This window comes from Muntiacus reevesi, unplaced genomic scaffold, assembly GCF_963930625.1.
Source record: "Muntiacus reevesi unplaced genomic scaffold, mMunRee1.1 SCAFFOLD_98, whole genome shotgun sequence".
Taxonomy (NCBI): domain Eukaryota; kingdom Metazoa; phylum Chordata; class Mammalia; order Artiodactyla; family Cervidae; genus Muntiacus; species Muntiacus reevesi.
Genome location: NW_027077871.1, coordinates 268,464 through 289,404, shown reverse-complemented (window position 1 = coordinate 289,404; position 20,941 = coordinate 268,464). Strand labels below are relative to the sequence as shown.

General features: G+C 54.7%; 1 protein-coding gene across 2 annotated transcripts in view; it reads left to right on the top strand.

The window, feature by feature from the left end:
- Positions 1-20,941, top strand: part of CACNA1B (calcium voltage-gated channel subunit alpha1 B) — a 216,504-nt gene that overhangs the window by 92,727 nt on the left and 102,836 nt on the right. For both annotated transcript variants that reach the window (XM_065917065.1, XM_065917067.1), the window contains exons 13-15: positions 12,674-12,786; positions 15,039-15,170; positions 15,350-15,422. In XM_065917065.1, the coding sequence (XP_065773137.1) occupies positions 12,674-12,786; positions 15,039-15,170; positions 15,350-15,422 (318 nt within the window). The remainder of the gene's footprint in view (positions 1-12,673; positions 12,787-15,038; positions 15,171-15,349; positions 15,423-20,941) is intronic.

The following is a 20,941-nucleotide window of genomic DNA, read 5'->3' as shown; positions in this document are numbered from 1 at the left end:
TAATTTCATATGCTGATGGGTGGGAGGATTATTCCAACTATTTTTGGGAAGGGGTGGAGATTTCCAGGATTTGGGCCACTGCCCACTCTTTGGTCTTTGCAAGTGCCTTGGAACTGTCATGGCACGTCTGGGTGTGTCATTTCACTTGCTGATTGAAGATCAAGGCTTAGTCTTGTCTGCCTTCTTGGTCCCATTTGATTCTAATTGGTTTATGTTGTGTCTATGAGCTATGTCATTCTTTCAGAAGTTGTGCCTTGCCTCTTTTCCTCCTGTTACTGGGATCTCCAGTAACTGGGCTCCCCCTGGTCCCCTTTGCTAGTTCTAGGCATGGGCTCCCCCTGGTCCCCTTTCCTAGTTCTAGGCATGGGCTCCCCCTGGTCGCCTTTCCTAGTTCTAGGCATGGGCTCCCCCTGGTCCCCTTTCCAGTTCTAGATCTGGGCTCCCCCTGGTCCCCTTTCCTAGTTCTAGATCTGGGCTCCCCCTAGTCCCCTTTCCTAGTTCTAGATCTGGGCTTCCCCTGGTCCCCTTTCCAGTTCTAGATCTGGGCTCCCAATGGTCCCCTTTCCTAGTTCTAGGCATGGGCTCCCCCTGGTCCCCTTTCCTAGTTCTAGATCTGGGCTCCCCCTGGTTCCCTTTCCTAGTTCTAGATCTGGGATCCCCCTGGTCCCCTTTCCTAGTTCTATATCTGGGCTCCCCCTGGTCCCCTTTCCTAGTTCTAGGCATGGGCTCCCCCTGGTCCCCTTTCCTAGTTCTAGATCTGGGCTCCCCCTGGTCCCCTTTCCTAGTTCTAGGCATGGGCTCCCCCTGGTCCCCTTTCCTAGTTCTACGCATGGGCTCCCCCTGGTCCCCTTTCCTAGTTCTAGATCTGGGCTCCCCCTGGTCCCCTTTCCTAGTTCTAGATCTGGGCTCCCCCTGGACCCCTTTCCTAGTTCTAGGCATGGGCTCCCCCTGGGCCCCTTTCCTAGTTCTAGATCTGGGAGCCCCCTGGTCCCCTTGCCTAGTTCTAGATCCGGGCTCCCCCTGGTCCCCTTTCCTAGTTCTAGATCTGGGCTCCCCCTGGTCCCCTTTCCGAGTTCTAGATCTGGGCTCCCCCTGGTCCCCTTTCCTAGTTCTAGGCATGGGCTCCCCCTGGTCCCCTTTCCTAGTTCTAGGCATGGGCTCCCCCTGGTTCCCTTTTCCTAGTTCTAGATCTGGGCTCCCCCTGGTCCCCTTTCCTAGTTCTAGATCTGGGCTCCCCCTGGTCCCCTTTCCGAGTTCTAGATCTGGGCTCCCCCTGGTCCCCTTTCCGAGTTCTAGATCTGGGCTCCCCCTGGTCCCCTTTCCTAGTTCTAGATCTGGGCTCCCCCTGGTCCCCTTTCCTAGTTCTAGATCTGGACTCCCCCTGGTCCCCTTTCCTAGTTCTAGATCTGGGCTCCCCCTGGTCCCCTTTCCTAGATTTAGATCTGGGCTCCCCCTGGTCCCCTTTCCTAGTTCTAGATCTGGGAGCCCCCTGGTCCCCTTTCCTAGTTCTAGATCTGGGAGCCCCCTGGTCCCCTTTCCTAGTTCTAGGCATGGGCTCCCCCTGGTCCCCTTTCCTAGTTCAAGGCATGGGCTCGCCCTGGTCCCCTGTCCTAGTTCTAGATCTGGGCTCCCCCTGGTCCCCTTTCCTAGTTCTAGGCATGGGCTCCCCCTGGTCCCCTTTCCTAGTTCTGGGCATGGGCTCCCCCTGGTCCCCTTTCCTAGTTCTAGATCTGGGCTCCCCCAGGTCCCCTTTCCTAGTTCTAGGCATGGGCTCCCCCTGGTCCCCTTTCCTAGTTCTAGGCATGGGCTCCCCCTGGTCCCCTTTCCTAGTTCTAGGCATGGGCTCCCCCTGGTCCCCTTTCCTAGTTCTAGATCTGGGCTCCCCCTGGTTCCCTTTCCTAGTTCTAGATCAGGGCTCCCCCTGGTCCCCTTTCCTAGTTCTAGATCTGGGCTCCCCCTGGTCCCCTTGCCTAGTTCTAGATCTGGGCTCCCCTTGGTCCCCTTTCCTAGTTCTAGATCTGGGAGCCCCCTGGTCCCCTTTCCTAGTTCTAGATCTGGGAGACTCCTGGTCCCCTTTCCTAGTTCTAGATCTGGGAGCCCCCTGGTCCCCTTTCCTAGTTCTAGGCATGGGCTCCCCCTGGTCCCCTTTCCTAGTTCTAGATCTGGGCTCCCCCTGGTCCCCTTTCCTAGTTCTAGATCTGGGCTCCCCCTGGCCCCCTTTCCTAGTTCTAGGCATGGGCTCCCCCTGGTCCCCTTTCCTAGTTCTACGCATGGGCTCCCCCTGGTCCCCTTTCCTAGTTCTAGGCATGGGCTCCCCTGGTCCCCTTTCCTAGTTCTAGATCTGGACTCCCCTTGGTCCCCTTTCCTAGTTCTAGATCTAGGCTCCCCCTGGTCCCCTTTCCTAGTTCTAGGCATGGGCTCCCCCTGGTCCCCTTTCCTAGTTCTAGATCTGGACTCCCCCTGGTCCCCTTTCCTAGTTCTAGGCATAGGCTCCCCCTGGTCCCCTTTCCTAGTTCTAGATCTGGGCTCCCCCTGGTCCCCTTTCCTAGCTCTGGGCATGGGCTCCCCCTGGTCCCCTTTCCTAGTTCTAGATCTGGGCTCCCCCAGGTCCCCTTTCCTAGTTCTAGGCATGGGCTCCCCCTGGTCCCCTTTCCTAGTTCTAGGCATGGGCTCCCCCTGGTCCCCTTTCCTAGTTCTAGGCATGGGCTCCCCCTGGTCCCCTTTCCTAGTTCTAGGCATGGGCTCCCCCTGGTCCCCTTTCCTAGTTCTAGGCATGGGCTCACCCTGGTCCCCTTTCCTAGTTCTAGGCATGGGCTCCCCCTGGTCCCCTTTCCTAGTTCTAGGCATGGGCTCACCCTGGTTCCCTTTTCCTAGTTCTAGGCATGGGCTCCCCCGGTCCCCTTTCCTAGTTCTAGATCTGGGCTCCCCCTGGTCCCCTTTCCTAGTTCTAGATCTGGGTCCCCCTGGTCCCCTTTCTTAGTTCTAGGCATGGGCTCCCCTTTGTCCCCTTTCCTAGTTCTAGATCTGGGCTCCCCCTGGTCCCCTTTCCTAGTTCTAGGTATAGGCTCCCCCTGGTCCCCTTTCCTAGTTCTAGATCTGGGCTCCCCATAGTCCTTTTTTCTAGTTCTAGATCTTGGCTCCCCCTGGTCCGCTTTCCTAGTTCTACGCATGGGCTCCCCCTGGTCCCCTTTCCTAGTTCTAGGCATGGGCTCCCCCTGGTCCCCTTTCCTAGTTCTAGGCATGGGCTCCCCCTGGTCCCCTTTCCTAGTTCTAGATCTGGGCTCCCCCTAGTCCTTTTTTCTAGTTCTAGATCTGGGCTCCCCCTGGTCCGCTTTCCTAGTTCTACGCATGGGATCCCCCTGGTCACCTTTCCTAGTTCTAGGCATGGGCTCCCCCTGGTCCCCTTTCCTAGTTCTAGGCATGGGCTCCCCCTGGTCCCCTTTCCTAGTTCTAGAACTGGGCTCCCCCTGGTCCCCTTTCCTAGTTCTAGATCTGGGCTCCCCCTGGTCCCCTTTTCTAGTTCTAGGCATGGGCTCCCCCTGGTCCCCTTTCCTAGTTCTAGGCATGGGCTCCCCCTGGTCCCCTTTCCTAGTTCTAGATCTGGACTCCCCCTGGTCCCCTTTCCTATTTCTAGAACTGGGCTCCGCCTGGTCCCCTTTCCTAGTTCTAGATCTGGGCTCCCCCTGGTCCCCTTTCCTAGTTCTAGATCTGGGCTCCCCCTGGTCCCCTTTCCTAGTTCTAGGCATGGGCTCCCCCTGGTCCCCTTTCCTAGTTCTAGATCTGGCTCCCTCTGGTCCCCTTTCCTAGTTCTAGATCTGGCTCCCTCTGGTCCCCTTTCCTAGTTCTAGATCTGAGCTCCCCCTGGTCCCCTTTCCTAGTTCTAGATCTGGGCTCCCCCTGGTCCCCTTTCCTAGTTCTAGATCTGGGCTCCCCCTGGTCCCCTTTCCTAGTTCTAGGCATGGGCTCCCCCAGGTCCCCTTTCCTAGTTCTAGGCATGGGCTCCCCCTGGTCCCCTTTCCTAGTTCTAGGTCTGGGCACCCCCTGGTCCCCTTTCCTAGTTCTAGATCTGGGCTCCCCCTGGTCCCCTTTCCTAATTCTAGGCATAGGCTCCCCCTGGTCCCCTTTCCTAGTTCTAGATCTGGGCTCCCCCTGGTCCCCTTTTCTAGTTCTAGATCTGGGCTACCCCTGGTCCGCTTTCCTAGTTCTAGATCTGGGCTCCCCCTGGTCCCCTTTCCTAGTTCTAGGCATGGGCTCCCCGTGGTCCCCTTTCCTAGTTCTAGGCATGGACTCCCCCTGGTCCCCTTTCCTAGTTCTAGATCTGGGCTCCCCCTGGTCCCCTTTCCTAGTTCTAGGCATGGGCTCCCCCTGGTCCCCTTTCCTAGTTCTAGATCTGGACTCCCCCTGGTCCCCTTTCCTATTTCTAGAACTGGGCTCCCCCTGGTCCCCTTTCCTAGTTCTAGATCTGGGCTCCCCCTGGTCCCCTTTCCTAGTTCTAGATCTGGGCTCCCCCTGGTCCCCTTTCCTAGTTCTAGGCATGGGCTCCCCCTGGTCCCCTTTCCTAGTTCTAAATCTGGGCTCCCCCTGGTCCCCTTTCCTAGTTCTAGATCTGGCTCCCTCTGGTCCCCTTTCCTAGTTCTAGGCATGGGCTCCCCCTGGTCCCCTTTCCTAGTTCTAAATCTGGGCTCCCCCTGGTCCCCTTTCCTAGTTCTAGATCTGGGCTCCCCCTGGTCCCCTTTCCTAGTTTTAGATCTGGGCTCTCCCTGGTCCCCTTTCCTAGTTCTAGATCTGGGAGCCCCCTGGTCCCCTTTCCTAGTTCTAGATCTGGGAGCCCCCTGGTCCCCTTTCCTAGTTCTAGGCATGGGCTCCCCCTGGTCCCCTTTCCTAGTTCAAGGCATGGGCTCGCCCTGGTCCCCTGTCCTAGTTCTAGATCTGGGCTCCCCCTGGCCCCCTTTCCTAGTTCTAGGCATGGGCTCCCCCTGGTCCCCTTTCCTAGTTCTGGGCATGGGCTCCCCCTGGTCCCCTTTCCTAGTTCTAGATCTGGGCTCCCCCAGGTCCCCTTTCCTAGTTCTAGGCATGGGCTCCCCCTGGTCCCCTTTCCTAGTTCTAGGCATGGGCTCCCCCTGGTCCCCTTTCCTAGTTCTAGGCATGGGCTCCCCCTGGTCCCCTTTCCTAGTTCTAGGCATGGGCTCCCCCTGGTCCCCTTTCCTAGTTCTAGATCTGGGCTCCCCCTGGTCCCCTTTCCTAGTTCTAGATCAGGGCTCCCCCTGGTCCCCTTTCCTAGTTCTAGATCTGGGCTCCCCCTGGTCCCCTTTCCTAGTTCTAGATCTGGGCTCCCCTTGGTCCCCTTTCCTAGTTCTAGATCTGGGAGCCCCCTGGTCCCCTTTCCTAGTTCTAGATCTGGGAGACTCCTGGTCCCCTTTCCTAGTTCTAGATCTGGGAGCCCCCTGGTCCCCTTTCCTAGTTCTAGGCATGGGCTCCCCCTGGTCCCCTTTCCAGTTCTAGATCTGGGCTCCCCCTGGTCCCCTTTCCTAGTTCTAGATCTGGACTCCCCCTGGCCCCCTTTCCTAGTTCTAGGCATGGGCTCCCCCTGGTCCCCTTTCCTAGTTCTACGCATGGGCTCCCCCTGGTCCCCTTTCCTAGTTCTAGGCATGGGCTCCCCCTGGTCCCCTTTCCTAGTTCTAGATCTGGACTCCCCTTGGTCCCCTTTCCTAGTTCTAGATCTAGGCTCCCCCTGGTCCCCTTTCCTAGTTCTAGGCATGGGCTCCCCCTGGTCCCCTTTCCTAGTTCTAGATCTGGACTCCACCTGGTCCCCTTTCCTAGTTCTATATCTGGACTCCCCCTGGTCCCCATTCCTAGTTCTAGGCATAGGCTCCCCCTGGTCCCCTTTCCTAGTTCTAGATCTGAACTCCCCCTGGTCCCCTTTCCTAATTCTAGGCATCGGCTCCCCCTGGTCCCCTTTCCTAGTTCTAGATCTGGGCTCCCCCTGGTCCCCTTTTCTAGTTCTAGATCTGGGCTCCCCCTGGTCCGCTTTCCTAGTTCTAGGCATGGGCTCCCCCTGGTCCCCTTTCCTAGTTCTAGGCATGGGCTCACCCTGGTCCCCTTTCCTAATTCTAGGCATGGGCTCCCCCTGGTCCCCTTTCCTAGTTCTAGGCATGGGCTCCCCCTGGTTCCCTTTTCCTAGTTCTAGGCATGGGCTCCCCCTGGTCCCCTTTCCTAGTTCTAGGCATGGGCTCCCCCTGGTCCCCTTTCCTAGTTCTAAATCTGGGCTCCCCCTGGTCCCCTTTCCTAGTTCTAGATCTGGCTCCCTCTGGTCCCCTTTCCTAGTTCTAGATCTGGGCTCCCCCTGGTCCCCTTTCCTAGTTCTAGATCTGGGCTCCCCCTGGTCCCCTTTCCTAGTTCTAGGCATGGGCTCCCCCTGGTCCCCTTTTCTAGTTCTAGGCATGGGCTCCCCCTGGTCCCCTTTCCTAGTTCTAGGTCTGGGCACCCCCTGGTCCCCTTTCCTAGTTCTAGATCTGGGCTCCCCCTGGTCCCCTTTCCTAATTCTAGGCATAGGCTCCCCCTGGTCCCCTTTCCTAGTTCTAGATCTGGGCTCCCCCTGGTCCCCTTTTCTAGTTCTAGATCTGGGCTCCCCCTGGTCCGCTTTCCTAGTTCTAGATCTGGGGTCCCCCTGGTCCCCTTTCCTAGTTCTAGATCTGGGCTCCCCCTGGTCCCCTTTCCTAGTTCTAGGCATGGGCTCCCCCTGGTCCCCTTTCCTAGTCTAGGCATGGGCTCACCCTGGTCCCCTTTCCTAGTTCTAGGCATGGGCTCCCCCTGGTCCCCTTTCCTAGTTCTAGGCATGGGCTCCCCCTGGTCCCCTTTCCTAGTTCTAGGCATGGACTCCCCCTGGTCCCCTTTCCTAGTTCTAGATCTGGACTCCCCCTGGTCCCCTTTCCTATTTCTAGAACTGGGCTCCCCCTGGTCCCCTTTCCTAGTTCTAGATCTGGGCTCCCCCTGGTCCCCTTTCCTAGTTCTAGATCTGGGCTCCCCCTGGTCCCCTTTCCTAGTTCTAGGCATGGGTTCCCCCTGGTCCCCTTTCCTAGTTCTAAATCTGGGCTCCCCCTGGTCCCCTTTCCTAGTTCTAGATCTGGGCTCCCTCTGGTCCCCTTTCCTAGTTCTAGGCATGGGCTCCCCCTGGTCCCCTTTCCTAGTTCTAAATCTGGGCTCCCCCTGGTCCCCTTTCCTAGTTCTAGATCTGGGCTCCCCCTGGTCCCCTTTCCTAGTTCTAGGCATGGGCTCCCCCTGGTCCCCTTTCCTAGTTCTAGATCTGGGAGTCCCCTGATCTTCTTTCCTTAAAAGTGGTAAACATTCTAGCTGAGGTTTTCTTGACCTACTTCATATTTAGTGGAATTTGGGGAATGCAAAAGCCTCATTCTGTTTTCTGCATTTTGACGCAAGCTGGTGATGTTTTTGCACGTATAATCGTGTAGAGCGTAATGTGGTGTGTCTTCCTGTGTTTCCCTCTGTTGGACAGAAGCCGTGCCCACAGCGCTTTTAGAGATCAGCCTCCTCGGCCTGAGTTGCTGCTGAGATGGCCAGGGTCAACACCCTTTCACGTCCTGGAAAGGAAAGGACTTTGTCGGGCCCATTTGGAGGCTCACCTTACATCCCTTTGAAAGGCTAGACAGCTGTGGAATCTGCTCTGAGACCCACCTTTCATCTTTTGGGATCTTGCATACCTGACACTGTTGTGCCCTTGGCTTCATTTTTAGACCATGTCATCTCTCTCTTTTAAAAAGTTTGTTTGTTTTTAATTGAAGGATAATTGCTTTACAATATTGTGCATGTTTCTCCCACACATCAACACGAGTCAGCCGTAATTATACACATGTCCCCTCCTCTTGCGCTCCCCTCCCACCCCCACCCTGTGCTGCCCCTCTGGTCGTCACAGAGCCCCAGCGTGAACCCCCTGAGCCATACGGCGAATCCCCACTGGCTGTCTATTTTACATGCGGTAGCGTATATGTTTCCATGCTGCTCTCTCTGCTCATGACACCCTCTCCTCCCCGCCACCCTGCCCCACGTCCATGTTGTTGTTCAGTCACTCAGTCATGTCCGGCTCTTTCTGACCCCATGGACTACAGCACGCCAGGCCTCCCTGTCCTTCACTATCTCCTAGAGTTTCCTCAAACTCATGTCCATTGAGTCGATGATACCATTCAACCATTTCATCCTCTTGTTTCCCGCTTCTGCCCTTGATCTTTCCCAGAATCAGGATCTTTTCCAATGATTCAGCTCTGCACATCAGGTGGCCAAAGTATTGAAGCTTTAGCTTCAGCATCAGTCCTTCCAATGAATATTCAGGGTTGATTTCCTTTAGGATTGACTGGTTTGATCTCCTTGCAGTCCAAGGGGCTCTCAAGAGTATTCTCCAGCACCACAGTTGAAAAGCATCAATTATTCAGAGCTCAGCCTTCTTTATGGTTCAGCTCTCACATCCATACATGACTACTGGAAAAACCATAGCTCTGGGTTTGTTGGCAAGTGATGCCTCTGCTTTTTAATGTGCTGTCTAGGTTTGTCATAGCTTTTCTACCAGGGAGCAAGCGTCTTTTAATTTAATGGCAGCAGTCACCATCTGCAGGACTTCCCTGATAGCTCAGTTAATAAAGAATCCATCTGCAATGCAGGAGACCCTGGTTCAATTCCTGGGTTGGGAAGATCTGCTGGAGAAGGGATAGGCTACTCACTCCAGCTTTCTTGGACTTCCCTTGTGACTCAGCTGGTAAAGAATCTGCCTGTAGTGCGGGAAACCTGGGTTCGAGCCCTGGGTTTGGAAGATCCCCTGAAGAAGGGAAAAGTTGCCCACTCCATATTCTGGCCTGGAGAATTCCATTGAATGTATAGTCTGTGAGGTTGCAAAGAGTTGGGCATGACTGAGAGACTTTGACTTACACCATCTGCAGTGATTCTGGAGCCCAAGAAAAAAAGTCTGTCACTGTTTGCGTTTTTTTCTGCATCTTTTTGCCATGAAGTGATGGGACTGGATGCCATGATCTTTGCTTTTTGAATGCTGAGTTTTAAGTCAGTTTTTTTCACTCTCCTCTTTCACTTTCATCAAGAGGCTCTTTAGTTCCTCTTCACTTTCTGTCTTTTGTGCTCATTTTACATGCTAGCAAGATAATGCTCAAAATCCTTCAAGCTAGGCTTCAACAGTATGTGAACCAAGAACTTCTAAATGCACAAGCTGAATTTAGAACAGGCAGAGGAACCAGAGACCAAATTGGCAACATCCACTGGATCAGAAAAATATCTGCTTCATTGACTATCAGTTCAGTTCAGTTCAGTTGCTCAGTCATGTCCGACTCTGCAACCTATGAACTGTAGCACACCAGGCTTCCCTGTCCTTCACCAGTTCCTGGTGCTTACTCAAACTCAGGTCCATAGAGTCGGTGATGCCATCCAACCATCTCATCCTCTGTCATCCCCTTCTCTTCCTGCCTTCAGTCTTTCCCAGCATCAGGGTCTTTTCCAGTGAGTCAATTCTTCACATCAGGTGACCAAAGTATTGGAGTTTAAGCTTCAGCATGAGTCCTTCCAATGAATATTCAGGACTGATTTCCTTTAGGATGGACTGGTTGGATCTCCTTGCAGTCCAGGGGACTCTCAAGTCTTCTCCAACACCACAGTTCAAAAGCACAATTCTTCGGTGCTCAGCTTTCTTTATGGTCCAACTCTCACATCCATACATGACTACTGGAAAAACCATAGCTTTGACTAGATGGACCTTTGTTGGCAAAGTAATGGTTCTGCTGTATAATATGCTGTCTAGGTTGGTCATTGACTATGGTAAAGCCTTTGACTGTGTGGATCATAACAAACTGTGGCAAATTCTTAAAGAGATGTGAATATCAGACCACTTTACCTGCCTCCTGAGAAATCTGTATGCAGATCAAGAAGCAACAGTTAGAATCAGACATGGAAAAATAGACTGTTTCAAAACTGGGAAAGGAATACATCAAGACTGTATATTGTTACTCTGCTTATTTAACTTATATGCAGAGGGGTGGTGGGTGGTGGTTTAGTCACTAAGTCTTGTCCGACTCTTGCAACCCCATGGACTGTAGCCCACCAGGCTCCTCTGTCCATGGGATTTTCCGGGCAAGAATACTGGAGTGGGTTGCCATTTCCTTCTCCATATATGTAGAGTATGTTGTACAAAATGCTGGGCTGGATGAATCACAAGCTGGAATGAAGATTACTGGGAGAAAGATCAATCACTTCAGATATGCAGATGACAGTGTCCTTAAGTCTGTTCTCTGGGTCTCCATCTCCACTGCTGCCCTGCAGATAGGTTCATCAGTACCGTCTTTCTAGATTCTGCATATGTGTGTGTTAATGTATGATATTTTTCCTTCTCTTTCTGACTTACTTCATTCCGTATAATAAGATCTCTATTCATCCACCTCATTAGCACTGACTTAAATGGCATGCCATCTCTAAACATGGCCTCATTTGTTCTGGAGAGGCTGAGCATTTTCCAAACTAGCCACTTGTGGCCTCCCTTTACCGAACAGCACTTCCCTCAGCTCCCCCTCCTCTCGGCTGGACGGATCGGGGGCGGCGGAGACGCCAGGCAGTGGCAGCACGCACTGTGTGGACGTGTCCCGGCCGGAGCTCCAGCTCGGGAGGCGCGCTTCCTGCTGTCCGTGTGGCCGTGGGCCCCGCGGGGCTCTCTTCTGCTCCCCTCTGTGGTCCCCCATGACCCCCCTCACCCTGCTGCAGACCTGACCTGCATTGTCTTCAGAGCCCAGAATCCTTGCAGGGGCGTGTTCAGGGTGGGTAAGGCGTTCGCTCTGTGCTGCTCCCTGACTCCTGAGCCACTCCTGCGTCGGGTTTCTAGTTCAGCAGCGCCGTGCGCCTGCTGCCAGAGTTGGTGTTGACTCCCCTTCCTGGGTGTCAGTTTATCCCAGGGTTTAGTGGCTTAAAGCAGCCAGCGTCTGTCTTCATTCTGGTGGGTGGGCAGTCCGGCTGTGGCTCACTGGGCCCCTCACGAGGTTCCGTGAGAGCGCCTTCCAAGCTTGTGCTCGTGGCTGCTGACAGACCTCAGGAAGGCATTCTCCAGGCCCACTCTGGTGGCTGCTGGTCACATGGGCCTCTGCACAGGCTGCCCTCTGTCCTCAGAGGGCTGAGGGCACCAAGGCAAAGCCCCAGTCTTCCTGTAAGTCCTCTCGGAGGTGCCATCCTATCGTGTTTGTTGGGTTCTGTTTGCTAAAAGTGGCTCGCTAGGTCCAACCTACCTCCCAGGGGACAGGGGTGACAAGGGGGTGAGCCCCAGGCAGTGGGATCATTGGGGACTATCTGAAAGGCCACCTATATTATAAAGAAATGTGAGCGAATTTTGAGGATTAATGGAAAATAGGAGATATGTTGGGAGACTGACAATGGGAAGAAAGTAGATTTAGAAAATGAGAGCGTTCAACCCTGGGGACGTGTGATGCTGAGAAAAATTGGTGGTGATGGTTGAGCTGCCAAGGGCAGACGTGACAAGCTCATTCCGTTTGCTGCTCTGTAGGGTCAAAGTGGACGCAGCAGCTGTGGGCAGGTCTGAAGTCCTCTGAGTGGCGTGCTGTATCCAGGCTGGGGAGGCAGGCAGCGGAAGGCTGTGCGTTTGGGTGACTTGGAGCTGGTGCAGCCGGCACAGCAGGCACGCAGGGCGTGGGCCAGCATTAGCCTGCAGAGGCCACTGCCCCTGATCAGTCACCGTTTGTCAGGCTTGGTGAGGATGTTGATGTCAGGCCGATCGTGTTGGCAGTTGGTACGAAATGGGTGGACGTGACTGGAACCTTGGGTGATGAGTGAGCCACACAGCAAAGTGGAATTCAGGAGACTGATGTTCGCAGGGGAGTTCTCCACACCGGCTGCAGAAGCCAGGTCAGCAGGAGTAAGGGTTAGCCACACACATGGAGAGCACACAGCACTCACGCTGACTGTGGCGTGCCCCGCAAGGTGCAGTGCCGGGGAGGGAACTCCATTTGGGCACCGGTGGCGAGGGATCCGCTGTGCCCCAGCCCCACTGCTCTGTCCTTTCCGAGTCCCTCGCCCCAGACACACTGATGCTGGCAGTGACTGGAGCAGGGGGAGGCCTCTTGCCCACAAGTCCCAGCCCACCAGTGTGGTCAGTGATCGGGATGAGCCTTGGTGAAACAAGAGGGCAGGCTAGTCCCCGTCTGTCTTTGGTGGCACTTGCTGGCTCCTAGCATTTGGGGGAAGACAATATACAGTTATGAACTGGAATGTCTCGGAGGGGACAAGACCAAACAGGGGATATTACAAGGAAGCCGAGTCTGCTGGTCTGTGTGGACACAGCCTAACAGTCAAGGCTGTCTGAGGCGGTTTGCTGGCCTAGAGGGGTCACCTGGTTGTGATAAACCCCAGGGGAGGCACTGCACAAGGAGTCTTTAAGATTTGCCCAGAAACCCACAGGCCAGACCTGCTCTGTGTCCTGTGTCCTCCTGGTATGTCTGGAGAAGGACAGGCACCGTCTGTGGCTCCCAGAGGCTGCAGGAGCTCCACGTGAGGCCCCTGCCTCATGTTGACTTATCTGGCTTGAGCTTCGGACAGGGGAGCCAGGGCTGATGCTTCAGGAGAGACGTGGCCATAGCCCTGCCCCGGGCCGACCCCATCTTTGTTGCAGGTCATTGTGGGGAGCATTTTCGAGGTGGTGTGGGCGGCCATCAAGCCAGGAACCTCCTTTGGCATCAGTGTGCTGCGGGCGCTGAGGCTGCTGAGAATCTTCAAAGTCACAAAGTATGTCGTCCGTGTGCTGGTGGGGGCGGTGGTTCCTGTCGTGTGCTCTGGGGTGGGGGGATTACTGTCCTCCTTGTGCTCCGGGAGTGGGGGGAGAGGATTCCCTGTGCTCTGGGGGTGGGGGGAGGGGATCCCCTGTGCTCCGGGGGTGGAGAGGAGTTTCTCCTAGGCTGGGGGGCGGAGTTCCTTATCCACATGCTCAAGGGCTGGAAGGGGAGTTCCTCTGGGGGTCGGTGGGAGGAGTTCCTCCTCCTCGGGCCCTGGGGGTGGTGCAGCATGCCCCCAGGAGCAGCACCTTTGTTGGCTCAGTTCCCATGCTGCCTGTGACCCCAGCCCTGGAGCACACGGGTGTGCAGCAGGGGTCTTGCGCTCAGCAGTCCGGGGTCTCTTCCTGTGGCTTTTAACTGGGTAAACAGACAACAGCCACAAAGCAGCGAGTGTGAGGCTGGCAGCCCAGCGTGAGTCCGTCTAGGCCCTGGTGGCCTGTCTGTCTGCGGGGCTGTTTTCAGCCTCGGCACTGCCCCAGCATTCTGGTTTTCTCATTAGCTTGTTCCCCACAGCTTCACACTGGTTCCTGCCTTGAAACCCACAAGCCCATCTTTCAACCTCGAAGGGTGACTGTTCCCTAGTTAATGGAGAAAACAGAGGTTGTCAGATAGAGGTTTCCTATCTTGCTGCCCCCAAGTTTGCCTACCTGCCTTGCAGCCCCTGTCCTGGCCCCAGCGGGACTCTAACCTTCTGACCTGAACTCCCAGGCCTGCCTTTTCCACTCAGGGCTGGCCCTGCAGGCCGTCCTCAGTGATAGGACGCGGCCCTGACTGTGTGTTCAGGTTCATCCCACTTGGCTCCACAGCCCTGGAGGAAGGTTGCTCCCTTCTGCCCATGAGGGGGCTGAACCTCCCCCTCTCTGCCGGAGCGGTGGTGGGAGGGGGCTGCTCCTGGCCACAGCTGTCACGGCGGCAGCAGGGCTGCCCTCACCCTGCTGGGCGTGGGCATAGTGACCCCACCGTGGGTCCCGAGCCGCCCTGAGCCTCTGAGGCTCCCAGCCCGGCGCGCCTGGAGCATGTGGCTGCACATACCCAGGTCGTGATGGCTGTGGGATGGTCCAGACTGAGCCTGTGCAGGTGACCTGCTTCCAAGCACCTGCAGTGACTTCCTCAGCCTCCTGGGGAGGCTGGACTAGATCTTTTCTAGTCTGTTTTAAATCCACACCGGAGGCCATTCAAAGTCAGGATGGCGTAACGCAGAGGAGCTTTGGATAGGACTCCCGTCTGGCTTGGCCCACAGACGCTTCTGGGGGCTCCCGCCACCTGCCTGCGTCCTCCGCTGCTTCTGCAGGAGGAGGTGGTGCACTGCTACCTGCACCTTGGCTGTGGGCCTGGCATCTTAGCAGCTCCATTTCCTCCTGGAAATGGGTGGCTCTTGTCCTGACCTAGACCCTGCCCATCAGGAGAAGGCTTTCTGGAGTCTTCTAGCCCATCTCTTATTAACTTTCACGCACCCAGTAAGAGAGTAGTGGGTCTCTGTGACACAGCCTTGGGGACGAAGGCTCACGGATGTCCCAGGCCTCTCCCCAGTCCAGGGCGGAGGACAGCAAGTACTAAGGCAGAGAGGCACATGGCGTGTCTCCTGGGGCTTGGGCTCTCCTGGGGTTGGAGCTGGAGGGACCCATTACCTAGCAAGCCCTCAGCAAGACTTATCCGCAGACTGCAGGGGGCCTGTGAGGCACAGGGGTTCAGCTGAATGAGAGGGTTGTGGTCTCTGGCCCCCAGGAGTGTTTGAGGGGTGGGCTGGAGGGGTGTTGAGCCTGGAGGGCTGCTCCGAGCTACGTGGCTCAGGCCCTGGGGGGCACCCAAGCCTGGCCTGCTTCGCTGACTCTGCGTGCGAACCTGCTCGCTGAGGGTGGTGGTGCTGATGGACGCTCCAGTGCGGCCCCTTCTCCTGCACAGCTGGGACACACAGCTGTGGCCCTCACTTCCCGCGTGCTGGCCTAGGGGAGCTGAGGGATGCAGGCAGGTGTAGCTGCAGGGGAGGGAGACCAGAGAGCTAGTGTGGAAGGTGCGCATGAGCCCAGCTCTGAACGTGCAGTCTCTGCTGTCACCCTGGGCCGGGTGGTGGGCTGCAGTGCAGATGGGGTGTGGGCCTCTGGAGAAAGTGCGTGTGGGGCCCTCAGGGTGGGAGGTGCCGGAAGCCGCAGGCGTGGCCCTCGGGGGCCCGGTGTCCTGGCGCGCTCGGACCAGGCCTCCCCACAGGTACTGGAGCTCCCTGCGGAACCTGGTGGTGTCCCTGCTCAACTCCATGAAGTCCATCATCAGCCTGCTCTTCCTGCTCTTCCTCTTCATCGTGGTCTTCGCCCTGCTGGGCATGCAGCTCTTCGGGGGGCAGTAAGTGAGGCTGGGCCCCCTAGGGGCAGGGCTCAGGGGACAGTAGTGCTGGACTCCCATTCTGCTTCCCCCACAAAGGCCCTAAGAAGGGCTGCTGGCCCAGACACAGCCTCCAGATGCCAGCCCTCCTGGGCCCAGTGGACCTGCCTCTGTCTGTCCAAGACCCTTGTTCTTCTCAGGTTCAACTTCCAGGATGAGACTCCGACAACCAACTTTGACACCTTCCCTGCTGCCATCCTCACTGTCTTCCAGGTAAGGCTCCCAGCTCTGGACTAAGTCGTGGCTGCGGGGCTTTGTGGGTGCAGGGGAGGCAGCCTGCCGTCGAGGACACAGGCACAGTGGGCCTCTGATGTCAGGCCCCGGCTGGGACCCGGCTTGGGAGCCTGCCAGGGGCAGGTGGATGCCCTAGGAAACCCTGGCTTCAGTTGTCGATTAGCTCTCTGCCGGATACCTGGAACTGATTACAGCTGTCTTTGTCCTTTGCAAATACAGCGGAAAGCTGTCCCCAGGCTTCTCCCTCCAGGGGCTTGGCCGAGCAGCCCCTTGGCTCTCCTTGTATCTGGACACATGCTCCCCGCAGCCCCTGGGGGCATGTAGGTCAGGGCCCCATTCGTGGTGGCATCTGTGTTCCCTCCTGAGAGCTCTCTTGGTTGAGCGCTCTCCCCATCACAGAGGCTTGCACTGCCACGACGGGTCTCCCCCATGTGATAAGGCAAACATCTCTGTCCCACACATTGCCCTTGGCCACGTCTGAAACCAGGCAGGATGAGGGTGGGGGTGGGCGTCCATGATGGAGCTTAGAGAAGCCCCCACACCACAGGTACTCTGGCCAGGGTCCTGCCTACCCTCAGCTACTGCTGGAGCTATGACGAGTATGAGGAGCGGGGACCTTGGGGCCCCTCTCTCAAAAGAAGGGGACTTCCTAGCCGACCTTTTGAACCACTTGCTGATGGAGTGACTCAGTCTGGTCCTTTCAGCCCCTGAGCCCTCCCGGTCTGGGGGAGCCCTGCAACTACTCCACCCCCAGGGACAGTCCGTCCAGAGGGTCGTCCTCTCCTGGCCTGACCGGACCCCGGACCCTGCACTGTCACTGCTCGCTTCCCATCTGACCCCATCTCGAGTCCTATGGCTTCTCCACCTCTGAGCTCGAAGGTTTGGAGTGCCTGTGAGCGCACTGCCCTTCTTACCGTCTTTGTCAAGGCATCCACAGGTGACGCAGAGCAGTGTCTGGTCTTTTAAGGAGGCTGAGAGGGTAGTTAAGGCTGGAGGAGGCTGAGCAGATCGCCAAGGACAGGCACATGACACCCTCAGGATGACACTGGGCCAATGGCCTGAGAGCCCAGGGTGGAGCCCCTGCTTCTGAATGGGGTTGGAGAGGGAGGCATGTGACGGGGTGGGGTGGAGCAGGAGGACAGCTTGAACTCCGCTCCCAGTGAGGCTGCCCCTGTGGAAGAGCGCCGACCATGCCCACAGGTGGAGGGGAGCCGCTCCTAAGACATGGAAATAGCAGACGAATGCAGCTGCCTTCAACCCTCAGATGGCTAAAGGTTAAAGGAAGAGAGGCACCTCAGAGCCAAGAATATCAGGTTAATATGACAAATAACTAACAATCCTGGAAGTAAAAATATAGCTATCTAAATAAACAAATAGGGGGTGAATCGTACACTGATGTGGTCCTCGTGAGAACTGGGGAACTGGCAGGCATGGAGGACCTGAGCCCACTGTGGCTCAGAGGTGCAGAGAAGGTGCCAGCAACCTTTCAGAAAGAGCTGAGACCTGGACACTGTCCAGTAAAGAGAAAATCTTAAAATCTGTTGTAGAAAGAAGGATTTTCTGTGAAGAATGCAAGTCTGATGGCAGAAGGTTGGGGAAAAGTAACTGAAATATTGGAGGACAGTCTCTGTTGTTCTGGAAGAGTGCACAATCTGAGGTGGAGGAGACACATCCAGACGCGGACGCCAGGGGGAAAGCAGTGCAAGAGTGATGCAGGCGCATCTAGGGCAGCGGGGGCGGGGGATGCAGCAACCCGGGGAGAAGCGGAAACCCAGGCGGTTTCATAAATGGAATAATTTATGAATAGTAATTGAAAAATCTAACTATCCTGGCCACCACGCTGACAGTTTAACAACTGAATTCTGCCAAGTGTTTAAGAACAGTTACTCCAATTTTATACAGATGACTCCAGAGAAGATAAAAAGGAAATACCCACCCTTTATGAAACTGGACTAATCTTGATATGAAAATGCCATATAAAGACAATATGAGAGAAGAAAAATATATATTACCATTACACACAGAAAGACAAGACATCCTCAGGGAAATAAGAACCAATCCAACCTGGATGTACTTAAAGATCATCTTAATGATCAACTTGAATTTACCCTAGAAATGCAAAATTTACCCTAGATGCAAGAAGACTTAACATTAGAAAGCCTATTACTGTAACTCACCATCTTAACAGACTGAAGAAGGAAAAGAGTGTACCATCAGAAAGAGCATCTGAGCTCCAGAGTGTAGAATCAGAAAGAGCATCTGAGCTCTAGAGTGTAGGATCAGAAAGAGCAACTGAGCTCTGGAGTGTACCATCAGAAACAGCATCTGAGTTCTGGAGTGTACCATCAGAAACAGCATCTGAGGTCTGGAGTGTACCATCAGAAAGAGCATCTGAGCTCTGGAGTGTACCGTCAGAAAGAGCATCTGAGCTCCAGAGTGTACCGTCAGAAAGAGCATCTGAGCTCTGGAGTGTACCGTCAGAAAGAGCAACTGAGCTCCGGAGTGTACCATCAGAAAGAGCATCTGAGTTCTGGAGTGTACCATCAGAAAGACCATCTGAGCTCTGGAGTGTACCGTCAGAAAGAGCATCTGAACTCTGGAGTGTACCATCAGAAAGAGCATCTGAGCTCCAGAGTGTAGAATCAGAAAGAGCATCTGAGCTCTGGAGTGTAGGATCAGAAAGAGCAACTGAGCTCTGGAGTGTACCGTCAGAAAGAGCATCTGAGCTCCGGAGTGTACCATCAGAAAGACCATATGAGCTCTGGAGTGTACCGTCAGAAAGAGCATCTGAGCTCCGGAGTGTACCGTCAGAAAGAGCATCTGAGCTCCAGAGTGTACCATCAGAAAGACCATATGAGCTCTGGAGTGTACCGTCAGAAAGAGCATCTGAGCTCCGGAGTGTACCGTCAGAAAGAGCATCTGAGCTCCGGAGTGTACCATCAGAAAGAGCATCTGAGCTATGGAGTGTACCATCAGAAAGAGCATCTGAGCTCCAGAGTGTACCATCAGAAAGAGCATCTGAGCTCTGGAGTGTACCGTCAGAAAGAGCATCTGAGCTATGGAGTGTACCATCAGAAAGACCATCTGAGCTCTGGAGTGTACCGTCAGAAAGAGCATCTGAGCTCCGGAGTGTACCGTCAGAAAGAGCATCTGAGCACTGGAGTGTACCGTCAGAAAGAGCATCTGAGCTCCAGAGAGTACCGTCAGAAAGAGCATCTGAGCTCCAGAGTGTACCATCAGAAAAAGCATCTGAGGTCTGGAGTGTACCATCAGAAAGAGCATCTGAGCTCTGGAGTGTACCGTCAGAAAGAGCATCTGAGCTCTGGAGTGTACCGTCAGAAAGAGCATCTGAGCTCTGGAGTGTACCGTCAGAAAGAGCATCTGAGCTCCAGAGTGTACCATCAGAAAGAGCATCTGAGGTCTGGAGTGTACCATCAGAAAGAGCATCTGAGTTCCAGAGTGTACCATCAGAAAGAGCATCTGAGCTCCAGAGTGTAGAATCAGAAAGAGCATCTGAGCACTGGAGTGTACCATCAGAAAGAGCATCTGAGCTCCAGAGTGTACCATCAGAAAGAGCATCTGAGCTCTGGAGTGTACCATCAGAAAGAGCATCTGAGCTCTGGAGTGTACCATCAGAAAGAGCATCTGAGCTCTGGAGTGTACCATCAGAAAGAGCATCTGAGCTCCAGAGTGTACCATCAGAAACAGCATCTGAGCTCTGGAGTGTACCATCAGAAACAGCATCTGAATTCTGGAGTGTACCATCAGAAAGAGCATCTGAGCTCCAGAGTGTACCATCAGAAAGAGCATCTGAGCTCCAGAGTGTAGAATCAGAAAGAGCATCTGAGCACTGGAGTGTACCATCAGAAAGAGCATCTGAGCTCCAGAGTGTACCATCAGAAAGAGCATCTGAGCTCCGGAGTGTACCATCAGAAAGAGCATCTGAGCTGTGGAGTGTACGATCAGAAAGAGCATCTGAGCTCCAGAGTGTAGAATCAGAAAGAGGATCTGAGCTCCAGAGTGTACCGTCAGAAAGAGCATCTGAGCTCTGGAGTGTACCATCAGAAAGAGCATCTGAGCTCCGGAGTGTACTGTCAGAAAGAGCATCTGAGCTGTGGAGTGTACGATCAGAAAGAGCATCTGAGCCCCAGAGTGTAGAATCAGAAAGAGCATATGAGCTCCAGAGTGTACCATCAGAAAGAGCATCTGAGCACTGGAGTGTACCATCAGAAAGAGCATCTGAGCTCCAGAGTGTACCGTCAGAAAGAGCATCTGAGGTCTGGAGTGTACCGTCAGAAAGCGCATCTGAGGTCTGGAGTGTACCATCAGAAAGAGCATCTAAGCTCTGGAGTGTACCGTCAGAAAGAGCATCTGAGCTCCGGAGTGTACCGTCAGAAAGAGCATCTGAGCTCTGGAGTGTACCATCAGAAAGAGCATCTGAGCTCTGGAGTGTACCATCAGAAAGAGCATCTGAGCTCCAGAGTGTACCGTCAGAAAGAGCATCTGAGGTCTGGAGTGTACCGTCAGAAAGAGCATCTGAGGTCTGGAGTGTACCGTCAGAAAGAGCATCTGAGGTCTGGAGTGTACCGTCAGAAAGCGCATCTGAGGTCTGGAGTGTACCATCAGAAAGAGCATCTAAGCTCTGGAGTGTACCGTCAGAAAGAGCATCTGAGCTCTAGAGTGTAGGATCAGAAAGAGCATCTGAGCTCCAGAGTGTACCATCAGAAAGACCATCTGAGCTCTGGAGTGTACCGTCAGAAAGAGCATCTGAGCTCTGGAGTGTACCGTCAGAAAGAGCATCTGAGCTCTGGAGTGTACCGTCAGAAAGACCATCTGAGCTCTGGAGTGTAGCATCAGAAAGAGCGTCTGAGCTCTGGAGTGTACCGTCAGAAAGAGCATCTGAGCTCCAGAGTGTACCGTCAGAAAGAGCATCTGAGCTCCAGAGTGTACCATCAGAAAGACCATCTGAGCTCTGGAGTGTACCATCAGAAAGAGCATCTGAGCTCTGGAGTGTACCGTCAGAAAGAGCATCTGAGCTCTGGAGTGTACCGTCAGAAAGAACATCTGAGGTCCGGAGTGTACCATCAGAAAGAGCATCTGAGCTCCGGAGTGTACCGTCAGAAAGAGCATCTGAGCTCTGGAGTGTACCATCAGAAAGAGCATCTGAGCTCCGGAGTGTACCGTCAGAAAGAGCATCTGAGCTCTGGAGTGTACCGTCAGAAAGAGCATCTGAGGTCTGGAGTGTACCGTCAGAAAGAGCATCTGAGCTCCAGCAAAAGCCCAACGAAGCACCAGAGTGAGAAGCAGACGGAATGAGATGAGCAAGTGTGTTAATTGTGGAAGCTGCGTGATCAGTGTGTGGGGGTGCATCACACCCTGTACTCTGCGTGTGTTTGATAAAACCCAGCACTCTTCCAGAGAGAAGCTCTGAGCAGACTATGCCAGTATCAGTGGTCTTGGTGCAGAGAATAAGAAAAAGATGACATAAAATTTCTCAG